Raw genomic sequence first — 21,419 nt, 5'->3', positions numbered from 1 at the left:
AATTGACTCTCTCTGCTTGACTTATTTCACTCAGCATAATCTCTTCCAGTCCCGTCCATGTTGCTACAAAAGTTGGGTATTTATCCTTTCTGATGGAGGCATAATACTCCATGGTGTATATGGACCACATCTTCCTTATCCATTCGTCCACTGAAGGGCATCTTGGTTCTTTCCACAGTTTGGCGACTGTGGTCATTGCTGCTATAAACATTGGGGTACAGATGGCCCTTCTTTTTACTACATATGTATCTTTGGGGTAAATACCCAGTAGTCCAACAACACTCTTAGGAACAGCCTTATGCATATAGTCTCTTTCTCTCTCTTTCTGTCTCTTTTTCTCTCTCTCTCTCTCTTTTTTTTTTTTTTTTTTTTTTCTGTTTGTCATTCTACTTGAGTATAGTTTCCTAAAAGTAGAATTTCAGGCTCAAAGAGTAAATTCATATGTCATTGTACTAAATTCTCACTAGTGATTTCATCATCTTTCAGTTCCTCTAGCTATGCATGAGTTCCCTGTTACACCACAATCTCACCAGTGGAATATTTGCAACACTCAAAATATTTGTTACATACATTTTTTCTTATTAAATGTGTGACTGAATTTTTTCATATGGAAAACTCAATTTTAGTGAATGAGTGAGGATATTTTCACCATAAGAGTAATAAGAAATAGGATTAGGGCTAGATCATGAATTCCTTAAGTATCAACCTTAATATTTTGAGAAAACCTTCATAGATTTCTCATTGATGGAAATATGTAATGGTCTGGAGAAAGAGGATGACACGATTACAGAACAGAACACATTTTAGATGTCGACTTTTATTTATTATTTGAACTTATTTTTAAATACCAGAAATAGCACATGTTTACTCTAGAAAACTGTACAATATACATGTGATGTTGATGAAACTAGTCTGCTTCCTAGCCAGAATCAGTTTGAAATTACATCTGAAAAGAATTCAATTTTCTTGGCTTTTTTTTTAATAGTTTAATGTATTTTAATAGCAAACTTACAGGAAAAGCACCGGAGACAGACACTATTAAAAACATGTACTTGCATGTAGGACAAGTCAGTTAGAAAAGTATACTGAATGGTTGGAATCTACTGCATGATAAAAACGTCTCAAACACCATTTAGTTGCTGCCCATAAAAAATTACTTGTTTTTTAAAAAAAAATCCCAATGCTGGCATTGTCCAGAAAAATTTAACAGGTTTATTTATAATTGTTATAAAGTTGAACTCCTGAAACGTATTCACTGAAACATTTTGACTTGCATTAACTCTTTATGTTCCCACATTTATATTAAAAATTCACACACAAATGAAAATGGAAAAACTGCCAATACCTGATTTATGTCCACTATATTTCCTCTTGCAATCATATACTTAGGTAGCTTTTGACCCCATGGGGGGAAAATAAAATCCAACGTTCAGAACTACCAGTAAGAGGAAGAAGAGAAAAAAAAAAATTTTTAAGAATGAAATGTTTCCCATCATAGTGGATTCTTAATCATGTTCTCCTGCAAAAAACTGAAAAAGTAATATTAATTTTATGGATGTTCCAGAATATATATTTTGATTGCACTTCATTTGTTGATGAATCTGAGAGGAGTAATACATTTAGAAATTTGAAATTTCTGTCCAAGAATAAGTTATATTACATCTTTTTGTTCAAGTCATCTTGTTTCTTTTACCACAGTTTTAAATCTTTATCATTTCATATTCACTATTAATTTTTTCATGAGTGTTATATATTTGTTGTTATGTTGGTCAATGCCTTTTCTCTTATTAGAACAATTTGCTATTCTGACAACTTTTTATTTATATGTAATAAAGAATATGTCTTGGACATTTGTCATGAGAGTGGCCAATTCAATAATTTTATGTCAAACATTCAGCTATTTTTTTAATAACACATTTTCTATGAATCCACAATTAATATTTGATCATTTATAATCAGTTGTGACTACTCTTTTTTTTTTTTTTAAAGATTTTATTTATTTATTTGACAGAGAGAAATCACAAGTAGATGGAGAGGCAGGCAGAGAGAGAGAGAGAGGGAAGCAGGCTCCCTGCTGAGCAGAGAGCCTGATGCGGGCCTCGATCCCAGGACCCTGAGATCATGACCTGAGCCGAAGGCAGCGGCTTAACCCACTGAGCCACCCAGGCGCCCAGTTGTGACTACTCTTAATTTTTCTCTTTTTCACTTACTAGACTTCCAGGGCAATGTTAGGTAATAATGGTGATAAACTCATTTTGATTATTACAAAATACATAAGAATCACTATTTTGTTTCATACTGGTGACAATTTTAAATATATGATCATTAGCATATTAAGGAAATAGTCTACCATTCTAATTCACTTAGAATTTTTTCCTTTTCCTCTTCTTCCACCACCTTTTCTTGCTTTTTCTTAAATCAGAAGTAGTTATTTAAGTTTATCAATTTTTTTCCTTATCCATGAAGATAGCAGATATAATTATTCAGAAAGACACACTTAGGAAATGAATAGGTGCTTGTACAAAAAGACAGGGATATGAAGTATGATTATGTAGTAAATGTTAGAAGTCCCCAGTGTCATGAATTGTTTGCCTAAGTTCCTAGGAACATGAATTTCTGAAATTTACATGAAATTTGCAGTAGCACAAAGAATAATACTAATAAAAGGAAGACTGAAGAGAAATCAGTTTTTAAACAAACACTGAATCATTTTTAACTGAGTTGCATAATATCTGAGTTAAAAGTAAATAAGAAATTATTTTTTTTAATTAATATCTTATAGGTGTATACTGAGCAGCTTGTGGGAAAATACAAAGTCATTACTTCTATATCCGGTATTCCATACAAATATTATAGTGAGATTAAGGTAGACGTTAATTGAATTTAAAAATTGCTATAATATACAGGAGTCAATGGAGGTATTCAAATCATGCAGTAACAGATTGTATTGGAAACACAGATAGTTCTTGCTTTACATGGTTCCCATATACAGATATCAGTGGTCACAGTTCATTCAATTAACACTCATTCCGCAACAACACAGTTCAGTTTTCATTTATTACAATATATGGTGAGTAATTGCATAAAGTACAAAACCCTGCTACATAAGTAATAGATGATCATTATGATAAATGACCACTCTTGTCAATTCCTTCAAGGTCTGTCCATGATTGGTCACCGAGAACCTCTTATTTCATTTATATATTGATAGAAAAGCATACAGTTGTTTTCCGTCTTTGCTTCTCAGTTGTAGAGATATTTTAGGAAGATCATTTTTCTAAAGCACTTCTACTGTTACATAATACTCTAGATCAACCTGATTTATATAAGATCTTGGGAAAAAATGAAAATTTGCTTTCTATCAGCAATACAGCTTCATTAATCTAAGGAGTTGTTTAAGCTTTTAAACCCTTGCAGACTATTGGCTGTAACTGGAGCTCAAGCAATTTCTTTAGCCGAGTTTTAGAAGAAATAGTATAAAAAGCATGCAGCTGAAAATATTCAAACATCTTGTCAGAAGGTAACAGAATATCCTTATAAGAGAAAAGATCTTTTTCCACACCATGTGAATGACTTTGCAGAATGTGATTTAAATAAAAAACAGAGTTAAAGACAAAACAACTGTCAATGATACTTCAATAACAACAAAAAAATATTTACCCATTATTTAATGGGTAATAATAAGAAAGAAGAAATAGCTGACTGTGAGAATATTGATACTGCCATCATTTCAGAGTCTCGGAGGACTTTGAAATTCCTGAAGAATGGAATAGCTTGCTGAAGATAATTTCTTGGCAAAAATGAGGAAGGGAGATATGCTGGAGGAGGTGAAGCTGCCTACAGGAAACTTCACATTAAAGGAACTGTTGGAAATCTTTCATGTCTTGACATCACAAAAGCTAAAATGTTCAAAGCTGATCCTAACCTAGAAAGGAAAATGACATATGTGCTATGGTGAATGCTGTGAAGTGTGTAAATCTGGTGACTTATAGACCTGTACACCTGGGGCTAATAATACATTATATATTTATTAAATTTTTTTTAATTTTTAAAAAAAAGAAAGAAAGGAATATAGCAAATTGCCAAGGAATGGATAAAATGTTCAATCTGTAGAGTAAGCTGTATCACAAAAAGGATTATACCATTCCTCTTGCTTCTCTTGATAAATGGGAGAAACCAATTTAATATTCAATGTTTCTAATATTTGGAATTACAACATATTAAGTAGTATTATTTTACTTTTTTCCACTTCTCTACACATTTATAACCAAAGGTAAGACATTTTTAATGTTTTGACAAAAAAAGTTTTTAAAGTCACAAAACAAAAAATTTTCTCTTGGATTCTGAGATCGATTTTCCAAAGTTTCAGCTTATATGGTCACCTTTATCTTGCACACTAATACATAAAGTAGGAATGTTTGCATTTAGCTACAATTGAAAATTTGATATAGCTACTTTATTTTCACAAATATGATAACTACTAAAGGTATTAAATTTTCCAATCATGTCATTTCTTTTGAATGTCATATACTTCACTGTTATTTTATTTAAATTCAATTAGCCAACATATAGTACATTATTAGTTTTTGATATAATATTCAATGATTCATCACTTGTGTAAAATACCCAGTGTTTATCACATCACACGCCCTTCTTAATGCCCATCATGAATGACCCTGTCCCCATCTCTGGACCTCTGGTTACTTTCTGTAACCCTGCTTGTTTCCAGGAGTTGAGTTGTATTTGGTGTGTGTCCCATTGTCGTGTTTTTTACTTTGCTGTTTTCAGCAAGTGTCAAATCTGTGACCAGGAAAAAAAAAAATTATGTGTTTTAGTTTGAAACATAACGTTACCTCATGAATCTAATCTATTATTGCCAAAGTTTATTATTTTCTTGTCAGGTTATTTTAGTTAAATAAGACCAAAGTGATAATAACTATGGTGATTTCTTACACTACTGCAAGAATTTAATAGAATTCAACTGTCTAGGGGCACCTGGGTGGCTCAGTGGGTTAAAACCCCTGCCTTGATTCCAGGATCATGATTCCAGGATCCTGGGATCGAGCCCCGTGTCAGGCTCTCTGCTCAGCGGGCAGCCTGCTTCCTGCTCTCTGTCTCTGCTTGCCTCTCTGCCTACTTGTGATCTCTGTCTGTTGAATGAATAAATAAAATCTTTTAATAAATAAATAAATAAATAAATAAATAAATAAAAAGTATTCAATTGTCTATGGCCCAAAGCTACCTCTGGGTCTTTCATTGACAATTTCACCCAAGAAGCCATTGAAAAATCTGGGTATGCCCAGGGCACTTTAGATTCATGCTTGGTGTTGTAGTGCAATTATTGATATTGATTCCTTTTATTCTCAAAATGTTCAGGTTTGGTCAATAAATCATATGGTTACCCTGATTCCCATTCTATTTTATATTCCACAAGATATTATCCTTGACCTTGATTTGACTTTGTCTTTGTAACTTCTGTCCATTCCTTAGGGGCTTAGGAAAGCATAGGGGTGTATAAAGAAGGACAGGGAAGCGTAACAGTTTCTGAATTTCTATCTTCCATGTTCTTAATTCTATGAACTCCTTCTATATAGAACAGATTTTTTGCTGAAAAAAATATTGCCTGAGCTTCAGGAAAAGGCTCCCAGAATTTTTTTTTTTTTAACTATCTTGACACATTTTGACCACATATGGAGGGTGGCTGTCAGAGAGACATCTTCAAAATTAACAAACTAGGTTTCCTTTAGTATTGACAATAAGCAAGTGGCAAGTTAACTCACAGGTCACAATGCAAAATTTTAAAACCCTTCCTTCTTCCCAATTTGTCTTCTTGAAAGGAGAATCCAGATCCACCCAGGGGATAGGTAATGGAAAACATCGAAAGAACACCTATAAACATCAACAACAACAAAATCAGTTATTGCTCCTTTGTTCCACTGAGAGCTAATTCAAGTGCCACAGAATCAGATTAGTATCATCAAAATTCCATTCAATAATCCTTTCATTTCTTGCTTCCTTGTCCCCTTTCCCTCAAAAATTTTAAAATCTTTATTCTTCTCAAGCTTTCTCTTAACACCATCCCACTCTAACACTGAGCAGATGATAGGCAAAAAGAGAAGCCATCAGATGAGCTAAATCCCCATTCCTCCAGACACCACCATGGCTGTACTGACAGAGGTTCTGCATTGACTGTGAGTGGACTCCCATTCATTTGGGACTAACCTTTCCAATGAGGCCCTCCACTCTTTTCCAATTTACCTATTTCTAACCTACTCTTTAAATCTTTCCCTCTTCTTTGGGCACTGCCCTGAAGTGAGTAATAATGTCTTGAAAACCCTTCCTGGTTCTGTAAATTTTTTCTTAAGATATCAAAGATAGCTTATCTTCCATTAACATTCAAGATGCTTAAGAGAAAATCTGGAGTTTAAAATTGATTTTATCATTTCTTTGTCCTTTGGATTTCAAGCCATTTCACTATCTCCTTTGAGCACTGTCTTTTCTTTTTTTTTTTGGGGGGGGGTATATGTAACAGAATCATTGCAGTTTAATAACTTGCTAATTACTGATTTATTGTCTTGATTCACCTTAGATTATAAGCTTCTTTAAGATTTATAAGGGTATAGATTTTTGTTATATCCTCAGTATATACTCCATGCTGTAGACTTAAGTAAAAACTTAAGAAATATTTTTTTTAAATAATAATGTTATCAGCATGTACCCCATATTACTTCATTTGTAATACTCGTGACAGGGTCATTTTTTAGTTGTCAACTGACTCTTTACTTTTAAACCTATCTGGGGCTTTGAAGTAGGCAAACTAGGCTTTGAGTCTTTGGTCTGCTACGTATTCATGTGACCTTAAGAAATTTACTTATCCTCTATGAACTTCAGTTTTCTAACCTGAAATTTAGATATAATGGAACTGATACTACAGATTGTTTTGTGCCTAAATAAAGCATCTTTTTCAGTTTGTGACTTATAGTAGGCATGTAATGAATAGTATTTGTCATTACTTGTATGTACTGTTTAGCCTCTTGGAAGTGTTTTCACTGTTAATTACATCATTCTTTTTTTTTTTTAAGATTTTATTTATTTATTTATTTAACAGAGAGAGAGAGACAGCAAGAGAGGGAACACAAGTAGGGGGAGTAGGAGAGGGAGGAGCAGGCTTCCTACCAAGGAGGGAGCCAGATGTGGGGCTCAGTCCCAGAACCCTGGGATCATGATCTGAGCTGAAGGCAGACACTTAACGACTGAGCTGACCAGGCACCTCAAATTACATTATTCTTGAAACACTTCTCTCCATCAGTTCCCTGGTATTACACCTTCTTCGTTCCCCTTCCTTCTTTAATCACGTATTCTTAAACACTTGTGATAGTTCTCCTAATTTCCTGCCCCATTTATAGTGTGGATATTTAGGATTCTATCCTTTGGCTTCTTCTTTTCTTAATCTACTAATTTATTTTAGATATTATCACCTAATCTATAGGTTTTATTTTTATTGATCAAAACTTACCAGGCTTAAATTCACCTTGTACATAGTAGAAGTACATAGTAATCATTAGTAAATATTTGATAATGACTGTTTAATAAAAGTATGGGAGGGCAAATTTTTAAAATCTTCAATACAGTCATCTCCCATTCAGCTCCAACCCCCAAAACATTTCATGTCCATGTCATTCTCACAAGCACCATAAATTTGACCTGTTAAAATTTACACTCAATATCAGTCTCAAACACAAAAATACCATATATATGACTGATCGTTTTTCCTTGTGAAAAATTTCAAGACAAAATCTTAAAATTCTCATAGTCTGCTTTTTCCTTCATACCTCATTTTTAATTAGGTTGTGGCATGAAACAACTTTATTTTTTCTTAATTTCTTAACTATTAATTGTTTCTCTTGATTCAGATGTCTCTTCTCTTAAAAATGTAGCAAAATAATACACTAAAATAATAAAAAATATCTTCTATGACATTCTAAGTATGCTCTTTGCCTACAGAAAAGAAAAAACAATTTTAAAAAAATCAAGATATTGAGAAATACTGGTACTTCAGCCAAACTTAAGGTGTTTCCAGTATCATAAGTGGATATACAATAACGGGCAAGACATGTTTTCTACCTTCAGGGAGTTAAAACTCTAACAGAACAGATGCACTCATAGCTGTTAACTAAAAATGTAATGCTGTGGGGAATATGAAAGAGAAAGACATTAATTGAGCTTGTTTAGAAGCAAAATTTTAAAGAAGCAATGAGGCTGAAACTTGAGAAGTGAATTGGATTAGTTGAGTTCGAAAGGGACAGAATAACTCAGCTAATAAAACTATAAAGGGAAAAAAATCACAGAGGCATGAACCACATTCAAGAAATGTTGATGATAAAATCTGGTTGGTTGGAGCATGCTATATATACATTAAACAAACATACTGTGCTGGATTATAAGGGTTTTAGCATTCTACATTTGGAAATTTGTTTTTTTTTTTCTACACTCAAATATTAAGAAAAACAACAACAAAATAATCATGAGCATTGCAGTAAGTTTACCTGATTTGTTTCTTTGTATTTTAACTAATAACATTAATTAAGGTAATGATGTGTGATGATAAGAGGTCATATGCAGGATTGTGCCACGTACATTATGACTGAGAGTATAATTTTTCATCACAGGACAACTCTAAGGTAGAAGAGAATCCCATGATTTAATTTGTATCAATGGCCAATTAAAATATTCCTCATACCTGGAATAAATCGTTGCTCTCTCCTTTCTGATTCTACAAGAACCAGAACACACAGGGAATAAGAAATCCCGAGGAAATAAAGTTCTATAGCTTACGTTTTGTGACAGGTCTCATGGACAGATCAGTGTAATAATTGTATATACTTGGCATTTGAACCTGTGATAGCAGAATTCTCCAATAACTGCTCAAAAGGTAAAGGGCTTGGAGGCCATTTATTAGGAATAGCCAAGGACTGAGGTTGTTATCCAGATTCTCCTGACCTATATCTTAACAATACCAAAAACTTTCTGTAGATCATCCCACAGACCTGGGTATTATTGCAATTTTTCTTACTGTCCATATTCATCTGGGCATGACCTTGGCTTCCATTTCCATACCACATCCATGATTCCAAACATGAGTGAAATTGAACATCTGAAAAACACATGAGGAAAGGTTATAAAGATATGATTCTGATATATACATAAGCATAATATGTATGAACAGATATACTATGAATTAGCATATGTATCAGAATTTACAACCATTTGCATTGCCTATTGAAATGATTAACCAAAGTTACATATTGAGTGAGATGACTGCTTATAATATGAGAGAAGGAAGAGAATGAGATCTGAAATGGTATGGGATTTGGATCTAGAATAATCTGAAGAAAGAAGGAAAATCATAGAGAGGAAGAAAAGTGATAAAGGGCTTACTAAAAGCACTCAAAGAAAACTACAACGTTTGGATTGCTACAGCAAGACTGTAGTCCATCTCTAGTCTCTGTGTGTGTGTGTGTGTGTGTGTGTGTATATATATATATATATATATATATATATATATATATATATATTTTTTTTTTGGGAGAGTTTGAATTTTTACATACAAAAATCTTAACACCACCCAGAGTCTATCAGACTCTGCTTTAAGTGGTCTAATTTTTTTTGTAGGGAAAAATTCAAACCCTCCCCATTATCTATGGGAACACTAGTGACACTCCAATCTTATCTATTAGTTTGTTTAGGTTCCTGTCAACCATTCATTTTGAATACCTTGAAATTTCTGAGCACCCCATGCTACCCCTCACCAATTTTATTACAATATGCTTCCAGTCCCAGCATTGAATGTTATACCCCCACCCAATCTCAACTCTTTCTTTCAACTATTGTTTCTTACATTACATATTTATGTTTATGAGCACTCATTACACTGAATTGTAATTTTCTGTTTACTTGTTTGCTTCTTCTATCATGACATGAATAACTTAAGGCAAGGGATAGTTATTATTGTTATGCATAAGACTTAATATTCTTGAAGGTCTCCCAAGTGTTGACACATAGTGTGAAGTGACTTTCTTTCTTTCTGCTTTTCTTTCCTTTTTTCTTCCTTTTATCTCTCTCCCCCCCTCTTTCTTTCTTATGTAAGAAGATAAGAAAGGAAAAAGTGAAGAAAAGTGATTGAGAAGCTATAGGATTTTCGGGAGGGGAAAGGACATGGTTCCTCTCTGAAGAAATTGGATGAACTGTCTCGCAAAGCCTAGGTTTCCACTGTGATTCTTGTGATTATCATTTATATCCAGTCTCATTTACAAACGAAAGTTGCATGTTCATACGCTCCATCTTGGTCTTCCACCCTTAAACTATCCAGACAGATTTGTCACTTTCAAAGAAATCTAACGAAAAAAACTATCTCTTTGAATAACAATGTAGCCAACCCACAACAACTATTCTTTTAGTAAGGATCATAGTGAATATAAGAGCACCCTTGCATGAAAGAGAATTTTTAAGAAAAATATTTTAAAAAGAAGAAGAAGAAAGAGATAGAAAGGAAAGGGAAAAACTTCCCTTTCATCCTCAAAAATGAATTTAGGAAAGAGGAGAGTGATATTTTAAAATACCCCTCTAATTACTATACTATGTGACTATGTGTCTATACTATATGACAAAAGTGCTTTTTTAATACAAGAATTTGTATTTCCATGTTTTCTTTATTTCATATATATTTTAAGATGTCAAACCCAGTAAAATGTCTAGGAAAAAATGGAGAATCTGGTCAGGGATGAGACTAGATGAAATAAGCGACCATTTCACTCACCTTTTTCCTTCTTCATTAACTCTTCACAGTATTCTGAGGTAAAGTTTGTCAGCTCTTTTAATATGTTTTGTGTCATATTTTCAAAAATGATAAGCTCATTTGAGACATTATTATACATATTCATGCATAGCGTTAAATTTTCTTCCAACTGTTGTATATTGTTTTGTTCAATATCATTTGTTGTTCTGTTGTTGAAGATGAGTTTCCAATAATCTATAATTCATATTAGGAGATTAATGACTTTAACATAGTCAAAGTTTTCCAATAAATTATATTAATATCACAATTATTACTTAATAATTTAATGGAATACTCATATTAAAATAATACTTACACGTTGCATCACCAATGAAACAAGATGGAATTGGGAGGGAGACAAACCATAAGTGACTCTTTTTTTTTTTATTTATTTTTATTTTTTTTATTTTTATTTTATTTTTTTTCAATTTGCTTTTCTTTCTTATTATTCTCTACTTATTTTTTTAATATAATTTTTTATTTTTTATAAACATATATTTTTATCCCCAGGGGTACAGGTCTGTGAATCACCAGGTTTACACACTTCACAGCACTCACCAAAGCACATACCCTCCCCAATGTCCATAATCCCACCCCCTTCTCCCAAACCCCCTCCCCCCAGCAACCCTCAGTTTGTTTTGTGAGATTAAGAGTCACTTATGGTGTGTCTCCCTCCCAATCCCATCTTGTTTCATTTATTCTTCTTGTACCCACTTAAGCCCCCATGTTGCATCACCACTTCCTCATATCAGGGAGATCATATGATAGTTGTCTTTCTCTGCTTGACTTATTTCGCTAAGCATGATACGCTCTAGTTCCATCCATGTTGTCGCAAATGGCAAGATTTCATTTCTTTTGATGCACCATAAGTGACTCTTAATCTCACAAAACAAACTGAGGGTTGCTGGGGGGAGGGGGGTTGGGAGAAGGGGGTGGGATTATGGACATTGGGGAGGGTATGTGCCTTGGTGAGTGCTGTGAAGTGTGTAAACCTGGTGATTCACAGACCTGTACCCCTGGGGATAAAAATATATGTTTATAAAAAATAAAAAATTAAAAAAATTGCTAAAAAATGATACTTACATATGTATAAAATACTAACTGTATGTACTTTAAAGATTGAAATTTATTTGAGATACAAAGGTATGTTACACAATAGAGAACTAGTTTCTTGTTGAAGAAAATACCCAAAAATGTTTAAAAATTAAAAAAAAAATCCATGTGAAGCAGGTATCTCAAAATAAAAGATGATGCAGTTCAGTAGTTAGTTTATAGAAAATTCACACATGTGAAGTTAGGAGGTACTATAACATACTGGTGAGCCTATGTGTTGTAATTTTTTAGTTTCTTGGACAGATATAACCATAATTTAAGGATGGGCAATTGGTAAATGGCAACCTTGGGATTTAAAAAAAAAAACAAAACTCAGAATATGGGGATCATGTCTCTAAGAACATCAGGAGACTCAGAAAACTTCATAACTGCTTTATTTTGTGGATTGTTAAAACATATTTTGGGTTTTTTAAAAATAGGTTGATGTTAGTTTACCTGAGAACCCTGCAACTTAATCGAATATTTAATTTTTAGTTTAAGTTTTATGAGGATTAAATTAGATAAAATCACAAAGGATGGGTGCTCAAGAAAAGTTAACAATTTTAATATTCCTTCTATTTCCTCAGAATGCCTTTGTACTCACTGTTGTAGGAGGGAAGAGAAGGGGGAAGAGAATTACCCACTAGCATCCAGGATTGAGAAAAGATGCTCCCAAAATATGGAGTTCTTAAAAGAGTCTTTTAATTATCAAATAAGTAATTGATATTTAAAGAAAAAATTCATTATAGGGCCTGGGAAATGCAGTAGAATAGAAGACACAACCAATGTAGCAAAGCAGAGAAACATAAAGACATAAGGCAAAGGGCCATTAAAACCATAAAGTATAAATGGAATACTATGCAGCCATCAAAAGAAATGAAATCTTGCCATTTGCAATAATGCAGATGGAACTAGAAGGTATCATGCTGAGTGAAATAAGTCAATCAGAGAAAGACAATTATCATATGATCTCTCTGATATGAGGAATTTGAGAGGCAGGGTAGGGGCTTGGAGGGTAGGGAAGGTAAAAATGAGACAAGATGGGATTAAGAGGGAGACGAACCATAAAAAGCTCTTAATCTCATAAAACAAACTGAGGGTTGCTGGGGGTTGCAGAGGTAGGGAAAGTGTGGTGGGTTAGGGACATTGGGGAGGAAATGTGTAAGCCTGATGATTCATGGACCTGTACCCCTGGGACAAATAATACATTAAAGGTTAATAAAAATAATTAATTAAAAAATAAAATCAAAACCATAAAGTATAAAATGAAATGATAGATGTATAAACAAATAATCAAATACTCCCCCTGATCACTTACAGACCATACGGAATTGCAGAAGTATTTTGGGTTCTCTGACCTGGAAATTGAGTGTAAACATGATTATAGGACATGATTTGGGTAAAGACTGAATGAGATCATGACCTTATGTGTTGCAATTTGAGTTTCTTGGACAGATATAACCATAATTTATATGTGAAGAGCTTGGGAAAACATTAGTACTCAAAAATGATAAGTAATATAATAAGAGTATTTAAATTATTAAATAAAATATTGATATAAATGATATCTACTCTATGACTCCAGAGATATTAACGCTGATTTTATATTTTAATAGCCTTTAACTCCCGTTGACAGATAGCAATTGCTTTTAGTTTCTTCTCTTTCTCTGTATTTTGAGGTTTTGGCAATTTATATGCATTAGATCTTTATTGAGAAAATATATTTTTAAGCACTTGCAATTTTCTTTTTTCTTATTTGTGGAACAAATTGCTAATAAGGGTAGATTGAGAGTTTTCCTTTTCTTATAAAGATACTTCAGCTTTGATATTCAAAAGCCTACTCGTTTCTTTTTATTCACCTATTTGTTCCTGAATTCACTCATTTATTCATTTAATACATTCATTCAAAGAATACCAAGGATGAATAAGCCATAATCTGTGCTCTTATGAAGCCTGCATTATATTGGAGGAAAAAACCCTGCCCACCAATTATTGTGCTATTGTCAAGAACAGTTATAGAAGTTTTAGGAAAAAAATAATCATCTGGGAGAAATTATCTTTCAAAAGACAGCACCATGAAACCAGCTCATACTCACCTGAAATTGGTGTGATTCCTAGGACAAAATAACTGGCTATTAAATGGAGGAATTAGAGAAAAACATCAAGTATGATAATACCATTTTGAAGTATGTTTGCAATTAGAATGAATTAGACAAGAAGAAAATACATGAAGAATGGAGAATTTGCTTTAAACATATGAAATCATCATGAAAACTCTCAGGCTATAATTAATTGTATTTTTGTTGTATTGATTTCATAATTTCTAGAAAAATGGGTTTACTTTACAATCCTTAGCCTTAGTTGTCACTGAAGGAATTTGTCATTAAAATATCCTCGAGACAATGATGAATATGATATGGTCCTACAGTAATGACACATTTTCTCCTCTATTAATCTGGAAACATTGTATGGATATGTCTTGGGACTTGGATTTATTTGCAATCCACAGGCTCAGAGAAAAGTGGAAACTTACACCTCAGGCCCAGTGTCCCCAGTCCAGCCAGCACCACCAGGTTCACAGTCAACGAAATGAAAGCAACAGTGCACCACACTTTTGACCGAGCGCTATGTCCTGTGAAGAAGCACCAATTTAGAAAAATGACATGAAGCAATACGTTTTATGTTGTTTCCTTTTTCATAACCTTGTCCAACACACCTGCCCCTTATGTATAGGACTATTGGAATTTTTTTAATGAAAATAATTGCTTGCAAAATCAAGCAAAGTCCTCATTAACTACATCTTTACATTCACAATTAACACTGAAAGCAAATAATTCTAAGTAAATGTGATCATAGGACATATTTTGGATACTTTCATTGACACTCTCTTGTTCATTTTTTAGCATTGTTTTTTCCCTCCCACCTTCCCCATCTTGCTGTTTCCTCATTCTTCCCATCTCCAGGAAATCAGTGTTGGCCACCTGATAGATGTTCTTTCCTAATTTTTCTAGGCTAATATTGAGATCTATTATTTAATATGATTTACAATCCATTCTGATGATTGCCCTTTCAGGTTTTCTCTTGAATATATTATTAGGAAATCATCTACTTCCTTTAGACTATCAAATTTATTGCCATGAAGTTACAGAGGTTGGAGCTTTACACATATTTATTCTCTCCCATTTTATTTATTTATTTATTTATTTATTTATTAAATGAGTGGAAGTGGATACGGGATTTCTGGGGTGTGCTCCATTTTTTTTTAATAAAGATTTTATTTATTTATTTGACAGACATCACAAGTAAGGAGAGTTGCAGGCGGTGGGGGTGGTGGGGGAGGTGTGGGGGGTGGGATCAGGCTCCCTGCTGAGCAAAGGGCCTGATGTGGGGCTAGATTCCAGGGTCCTGGGATCATGACCTGAGCCAAAGACAGAGGCCTTAACCCACTGAGCTACCCAGCTTCCCCTATTCTCTCCCATTTTAGTTACTTATTTAAGCATATTCCTTTTTTAAAAAGATTTATTTATTATTTTAGAGCAGAGAGAGAACATGGGGAAAGGGAGACAGAGGGAGACAGAGAGAGAAAGAATCACAAGCAGACTCCCCACTGAGTGGGGAGCCCAACATGGGACTTGAACCTAGGACCCTGAGATCACAATCTGAGCTGAAACCAAGAGTCAGACACTTAACCAACTGAGCCAACCAGGTGGCCCTAACTTGATATCTGATACTTTTGCTTTTTCCATTTTTCCTTAATTTGACTATTAGATTTTTTAAAAAATAAAACCAGTCTCAGATTAACTTTTCTCTTCAAAACCTTCCTATTTATTGATTTAAGCTTTTAAATTTATCAATTCTCTTAAATTCTTTTGTGATTTTATTATTTTTATATTAAGATGGGTTATTACATTCTTTCTCCTTTGACTATGAAAAATTGGGATGAATTTTTTTTTTTTAAGATTTTATTTACTTATTTGACAGACAAGTAGGCAGAGATAAGCAGAGACAGAGAGAGGAGGAAGTAGGCTCCCTGCTGAGCAGAGAGCCCAATGCAGGGCTTGATCCCAGAACCCTGGGATCATGACCTGAGCTGAAAGCAGAGGCTTTAACCCACTGAGCCACCCAGGTGCCCCTGGGATGAAAGTTTTAGCTGTTTCCAAAAGGAAATGTTTTCCTTTGCATTATATTCTTAATATCTGTAATTTTGGAATAGCTAAATTTAGACTCTCCAACCTAGACTTTTATAGTACTTTTATTCCCTTTCCTCCTCTCTCTTAATGCTGGGTTTTACTGTGACAGTTTAGTAAAATTTGTCCTAGACTATTAATGACTTTCTCTTGCAGTGTATCTATTTTATAGCAAAAATGATTTAGCACTTTCATTATCACAATTACCATTATATTTATTCCATCATCAGCTATTACTTTTTGACTCACCTCTAAATTTTCCCTTACACTGAGGTCTGATTAATTCCTTGTATGTCTGGAAATTTTCTTGAGTATTTTTCTTAGAAAGAGTACATGGTAAATTTTTATTTTGTTGGGATGGATGATTTATATCTTTTCTGAATTAAAGATGGGAGAATAGCAGTTTTTTCCCCTCCATATATATCCAGTTCTAGAGGATATATAATTATTCATAATTTATATCCTTTTTTATATCTGTCCCTTTTCCTCTTTTTTTTTTTTTTGTCATATATAACTTTTATTACGTTGAGGTACATTCTTTCTTTTTTTTATTTTTTTATTTTTTATAAACATATATTTTTATCCCCAGGGGTACAGGTCTGTGAATCACCAGGTTTACACACTTCACAGCACTCACCAAAGCACATACCCTCCCCAATATAAAATATTTTTTACATATTAGATTACTTGGATATGTTATCCAAGCCTATTATGATTTTTATTACCTTTATAACTTTGAATAATTTCTTCTATCTGATCTTCCAGAATATCCTGTTGGGTCTTAATGATGTTTGCTCTTTTTTTAAACTCATCTGCTGAAGTTATTGCTGTCAAAGTCATGTTTCAATTAAAAAATTTTTGATTCCATAATTTAATGTCTTAAAAAAATCTTATTATGCTGGTTGTTTAATTTGGTTATCTGTCCCTTTCAGGCATTCAATATTACTGACAGTTACCTATTTGGGACTTTTGGTTTTTTTTCTCCTTTGGCCTCCGGATCCCCTAAAATCAACAGCTATTTTTGTTTTCCCTTAGTTTTATTTACTCTGGTGTTTGAGATCAAGATTTGGAATACTATGAGAAGCATCACACCTATGTTTAATGGAAAGCATAGTTGTTTCTTCCATCATATGTCAATGGCATGCCAGGTGACAAACTGTTAATTAATTCTATGTTCCATAAAAAGGGACAAACTTGGTCCAGTGTCTTCTTGGATATAAAGTCTAGTACTTTCTTTGATTTAGAATTACGGAAGACCTTTTTTGCCTGTTTGTTCAGTTTGCAAATGAATGGTCTAAGACCAGAAAGATAAGCAAGCAAGTCCTTGTAAGACCACACAAGAAGGTTGGTATAATATTTCTGCTATGGAGTTCAATAATCTCAAGAGGCTAGGACCTTTCCAAGGATGAAAGAGGCTTAAATCTTCTCCTAAGCTCTTCTTATTCTTTTTTTCCCTGTGAATTTCCATGTTCTTAAGTAACATGGAGGCAAACAAGTGCATCACCTCTTCCCTTCATTGGAACCCCATAAGAGTTTTGGTATAGACATACTTCCTATGTCTTTCCTATTTCTTCTAGTTTCTTTTAGGAGAGGCACTTACTGGTAGGAAATGGGAAGGAAGGCAGAATAAAATTGCATTTGGGCTGACTGAAATGTTGATTAAAAATCAGCCTGGAATTAATCTTAGAGATAGAGCTCATTCCATTACCTTTTTTCTCCCTAAAATTTCTGATAAAATAGAGAATAAAAAATGCATAGATTCAAGATTCAAAATAATGAGAAACAAAACTACATAATGGCATTTGGAAGGTAGAGAACAAAAGTTGCTAGTAACCTCGTGGACCTTGGAAAAGTGAACCAAAGTCAAAATTCTCATTTAAGAATCCCAAAAGTTGCATTTGGGTGGCTCAGTTAGTTAAGCATTTACCTTCAGCTAAGGTCATGATCTCAGGGTCCTGGGATCAAGTCCTGCATCGGGCTTTTGCTCATGTGGATGGAGTCTTTTCTCCCTCTCCCTCTTCTTCTACTTGCACACTCTCTCTCTTGCACTTGCTCACTCTGTCTCTTGAATAAATAAATAAAATCTTTTTTTTTAATGTTTCACTCATTTCATTTGTTTTTTATTATGCTCAGTTAACCACCAAAAATATTCTGTCTCTCAAATAAGTAAAAAAAAAACAAAAAAAACAAAAAAAAAAAACCTCAGAAGTTCTGTAAGTTGGTGATAACCTCCTACTTTATCATCTCAAGTGGAGGTGTAGGGAAGCCTGAAAACTGAGAAAGTATCTGAAAGTTTACATATGATTCAGATGGACTCCTAACCCCATATTTTCTCCCCCTCTACAATGAGTTACAATGAGTTACCCTCTGTGAGATAATAGGATATATATCTATACTGTATCTATATCTATATGAATATCTATCTGCTCTGCTTCCTGTCACAGAGCTTCTAAAACCTTGATATTTTCTTAAGTGGTAAGAACACTAGGAGCATCTCTTCTTCTAATATTTGATCCTTGACCCTGCTCCTCACACAAGGATCCTAAACCCTTATACAATCCTAAGTGATAAGGAGAATCTTTGCTCTTATTATTATTTTTTTAAGATTTATTTATTTATGAGAGAGAGAAAGAGAATGCACACACGAGTGGTGGGAGGGGTAGAGAGAGAGAATCTTTAAGCAGACTCCCCACTGAGGGAAGATCCTGGGAAGGGGCTTCATTCTAGGACCCTGAAATCATGACCTGAGCTGAAACCAAGAGTCAGACACTGCAGCAACTGAGCCACCCAGGGCCCCAGGAGCATCTTTTGTTCTAATGAAGTGAGTCTGAGTGGGCATGTGGATGGGCTCCTGGAGGAGAGGTGGTCATGGGAAAGACCAAGCCATGACAGGAAGCTTGGAATTTTCAGTCCCCCAACCCCTACTTCTCTTGAGCAGGGAAAAAGTCTGAAAATGGAGTCATTAACTCCATCAATCATGCCTATGTAAGGAAACCTCCATAAAAATCCCAAAAGTATGAGGTACAGAGAGCTTCCAGGCTGGTGAACATAATATCAGGAGGGTGACCCACCCCTGCTTAGGACCCTCCCAAATCTCACCTTATGTATCCTTTATCTGGCTGCTTATCTCTATCCTTTATCATATTCTTTAATAAAGTCGTAAATGTTAAATGGTTCTCTGAGTTTTATGACCTGCTGGGGCAAATTAAGTGTACCTCAAGAGGGGATTATGGGAAACTCTGTTTTATAGCCAAATCTGAATGAAGTTGTGGGTAATCTGGTGACATACTTCTTGTAATTGTCATTTTAAGTAGGGGGTGGGGTGCCTGGGTGGCTCAGTGGGTTGAGTCCTCTGCTTTTGGCTCAGGTTCATAATCCCAGGGTCCTGGGATTGAGCCCCCAGCAGGTTCTCTGCTCAGTGGGGAGCCTGCTTCCCCCCCCCCCCTCTATGCCTGCCTTTCTGCCTGCTTGTGATCTCTGTCTGTCAAAAAAATAAAATAAAATCTTTTAAGGAAATAAGTAGGGTGGGAGCACTTTTTTGAGACTGAGATTTTACCCTATAGAACTTGACATTATCTCCAGGTAGATAGTAATAAAACCGAGCTGAATTGTAGGACATGGCAGCTGCTGTCACAGAGAATTGCTTGATGTGGGAAAAATGTCCATGCATTTGATGACAGAAGTATCAAAAATGAACTGTTCTGTGTGAATAGTAAAGGAGAAATTGTAGGGAAAAAACTCACGGTAGAGAAGAAATTTTTTTTTTTCTTTTTTCCTACAACAAGTGGAAACTGAGGTTTCCCTTAATACCCTCTCATAGTCATTCTGAGAGAAAACTGTCTGGGACAGAGTATTGGAGGAATCCTCTCCAGAGCAACCAGAGGGGAAATTCAAACAAACAAACACATACAAATATTGACAATTGGGTTTCTCAGAGAATCACCCAAGTACATGAAGCCTACACATACACTCTCATATAAAAATGAGACCCCTCTCAAGTAATTTGGCATCATATTCTTTAAAAAAAAAAAAATATATATATATATATATATATATTGTATTTATTTATTTGACAGAGAGAGAGAGTACAAGTAGGGGAGGTGGAAGAGGGAAAGACAGGCTCCCTGCTGAACAGGGACCCCAATATGGGGCTTGATCCTTGGTCCCTGAGATCATGACCTGAGCGGAAGACAGATGTTTAACCGACTAAGCCACCCAGGTACCTTTGGCATCTCACTCTTAAATGATTACAGGCAACCAAATATCACCAGATATTCGAAGAAAGCTGCCAACATGAAAGACTGAGAAAAAAAAAAAAAAAAAGACAAAATGAAAGCAGTGAGAACACTTAAAAAGTTCTGTAAATAAACTAAGATCTTTTACATTTCTACTGGAAATGTAAAAATGGAAAATAATTTTCAGTTTCTTATAAAGTAAACATACCCATCTAACCCAGAATTCTACTCCTATGTATTTACCTGATAAGATTTTTTTTATTTTAGGGGTGCCTGGGTAGCTCAGTGGGTTAAGCCTCTGCCTTTGGCTCAGGTCATGATCTCAGGGTCCTACAATCAAGCCCTAAATTGGGCTTTCTGCCTAGCAGGGAACCTGCTTCCCCCCTCTCTCTGCCTGCCTCTACCTCCTTGCAATCTCTCTTTCTGTCAAATAAATAAATAAAATCTTTAAAACAAACAAAAAAATATTTTTTTATTTTAAAGTAGGTTCCACACAAGCCTGAGACCAAGACCTGAGCTCAGATAAGGAGTTGGACATTCAACCGACTGAGCCATCCAGGCACCCCGACCCAATAAGATTTTTAAAAAATATGTCTACACAAAGACATGTACACCATAGCAGATTTATTTACACTAGTCCCAATCAGGAAGCCACTGAAATGTCCATCTACAAGTGAATGGATAAACATTTTGTGTATTCATACTATGGAATACTACTCTGCAATGAAAAGGAATTAACTATTGAAAACATACAATATGAATTAATCTTTTGTTGTTGTTGTTGTTGTTTTAATTTATTTTTTATTTATTTTCAGCATAACAGTATTCATTATTTTTGCACCACACCCAGTGCTCCATGTAATCCATGCCCTCTCTAATATCCACCACCTGGTTCCCCCAACCTCCCACGCCCCACCCCCCGCCACTTCAAACCCCTCAGATTGTTTATCAGAGTCCATAGTCTCTCATGGTTCACCTCCCCTTCCAATTTCCACCAACTCCCTTCTCCTCTCTAACTCCCCATGTCCTCCATGCTATTTGTTATGCTCCACAAATAAGTGAAACCATATT

The 21,419-nt window shown here is 34.5% G+C and overlaps 1 protein-coding gene across 1 annotated transcript in view; it reads right to left on the bottom strand.

Annotated features, from left to right (window-relative positions):
• Positions 1-4,239: 4,239 nt before the first annotated feature.
• The window catches only part of LOC132020276 (C-type lectin domain family 12 member B-like), a 21,792-nt gene continuing 4,612 nt past the window's right edge, over positions 4,240-21,419 (bottom strand). Inside the window, exons 3-7 of the mRNA XM_059404467.1 lie at positions 14,460-14,558; positions 10,817-11,029; positions 9,048-9,154; positions 5,781-5,889; positions 4,240-4,800 (exon numbers count right to left, since the gene is read on the bottom strand). Coding sequence (XP_059260450.1) covers positions 4,655-4,800; positions 5,781-5,889; positions 9,048-9,154; positions 10,817-11,029; positions 14,460-14,558 — 674 coding nt within the window. The 3' untranslated portion in view covers positions 4,240-4,654. The remainder of the gene's footprint in view (positions 4,801-5,780; positions 5,890-9,047; positions 9,155-10,816; positions 11,030-14,459; positions 14,559-21,419) is intronic.

Source organism: Mustela nigripes, chromosome 6 (genome assembly GCF_022355385.1).
Source record: "Mustela nigripes isolate SB6536 chromosome 6, MUSNIG.SB6536, whole genome shotgun sequence".
Taxonomy (NCBI): Eukaryota; Metazoa; Chordata; class Mammalia; order Carnivora; family Mustelidae; genus Mustela; species Mustela nigripes.
Note: the sequence above shows the minus strand (reverse complement) of the source record. Positions and strands in the feature narration are given on the sequence as shown.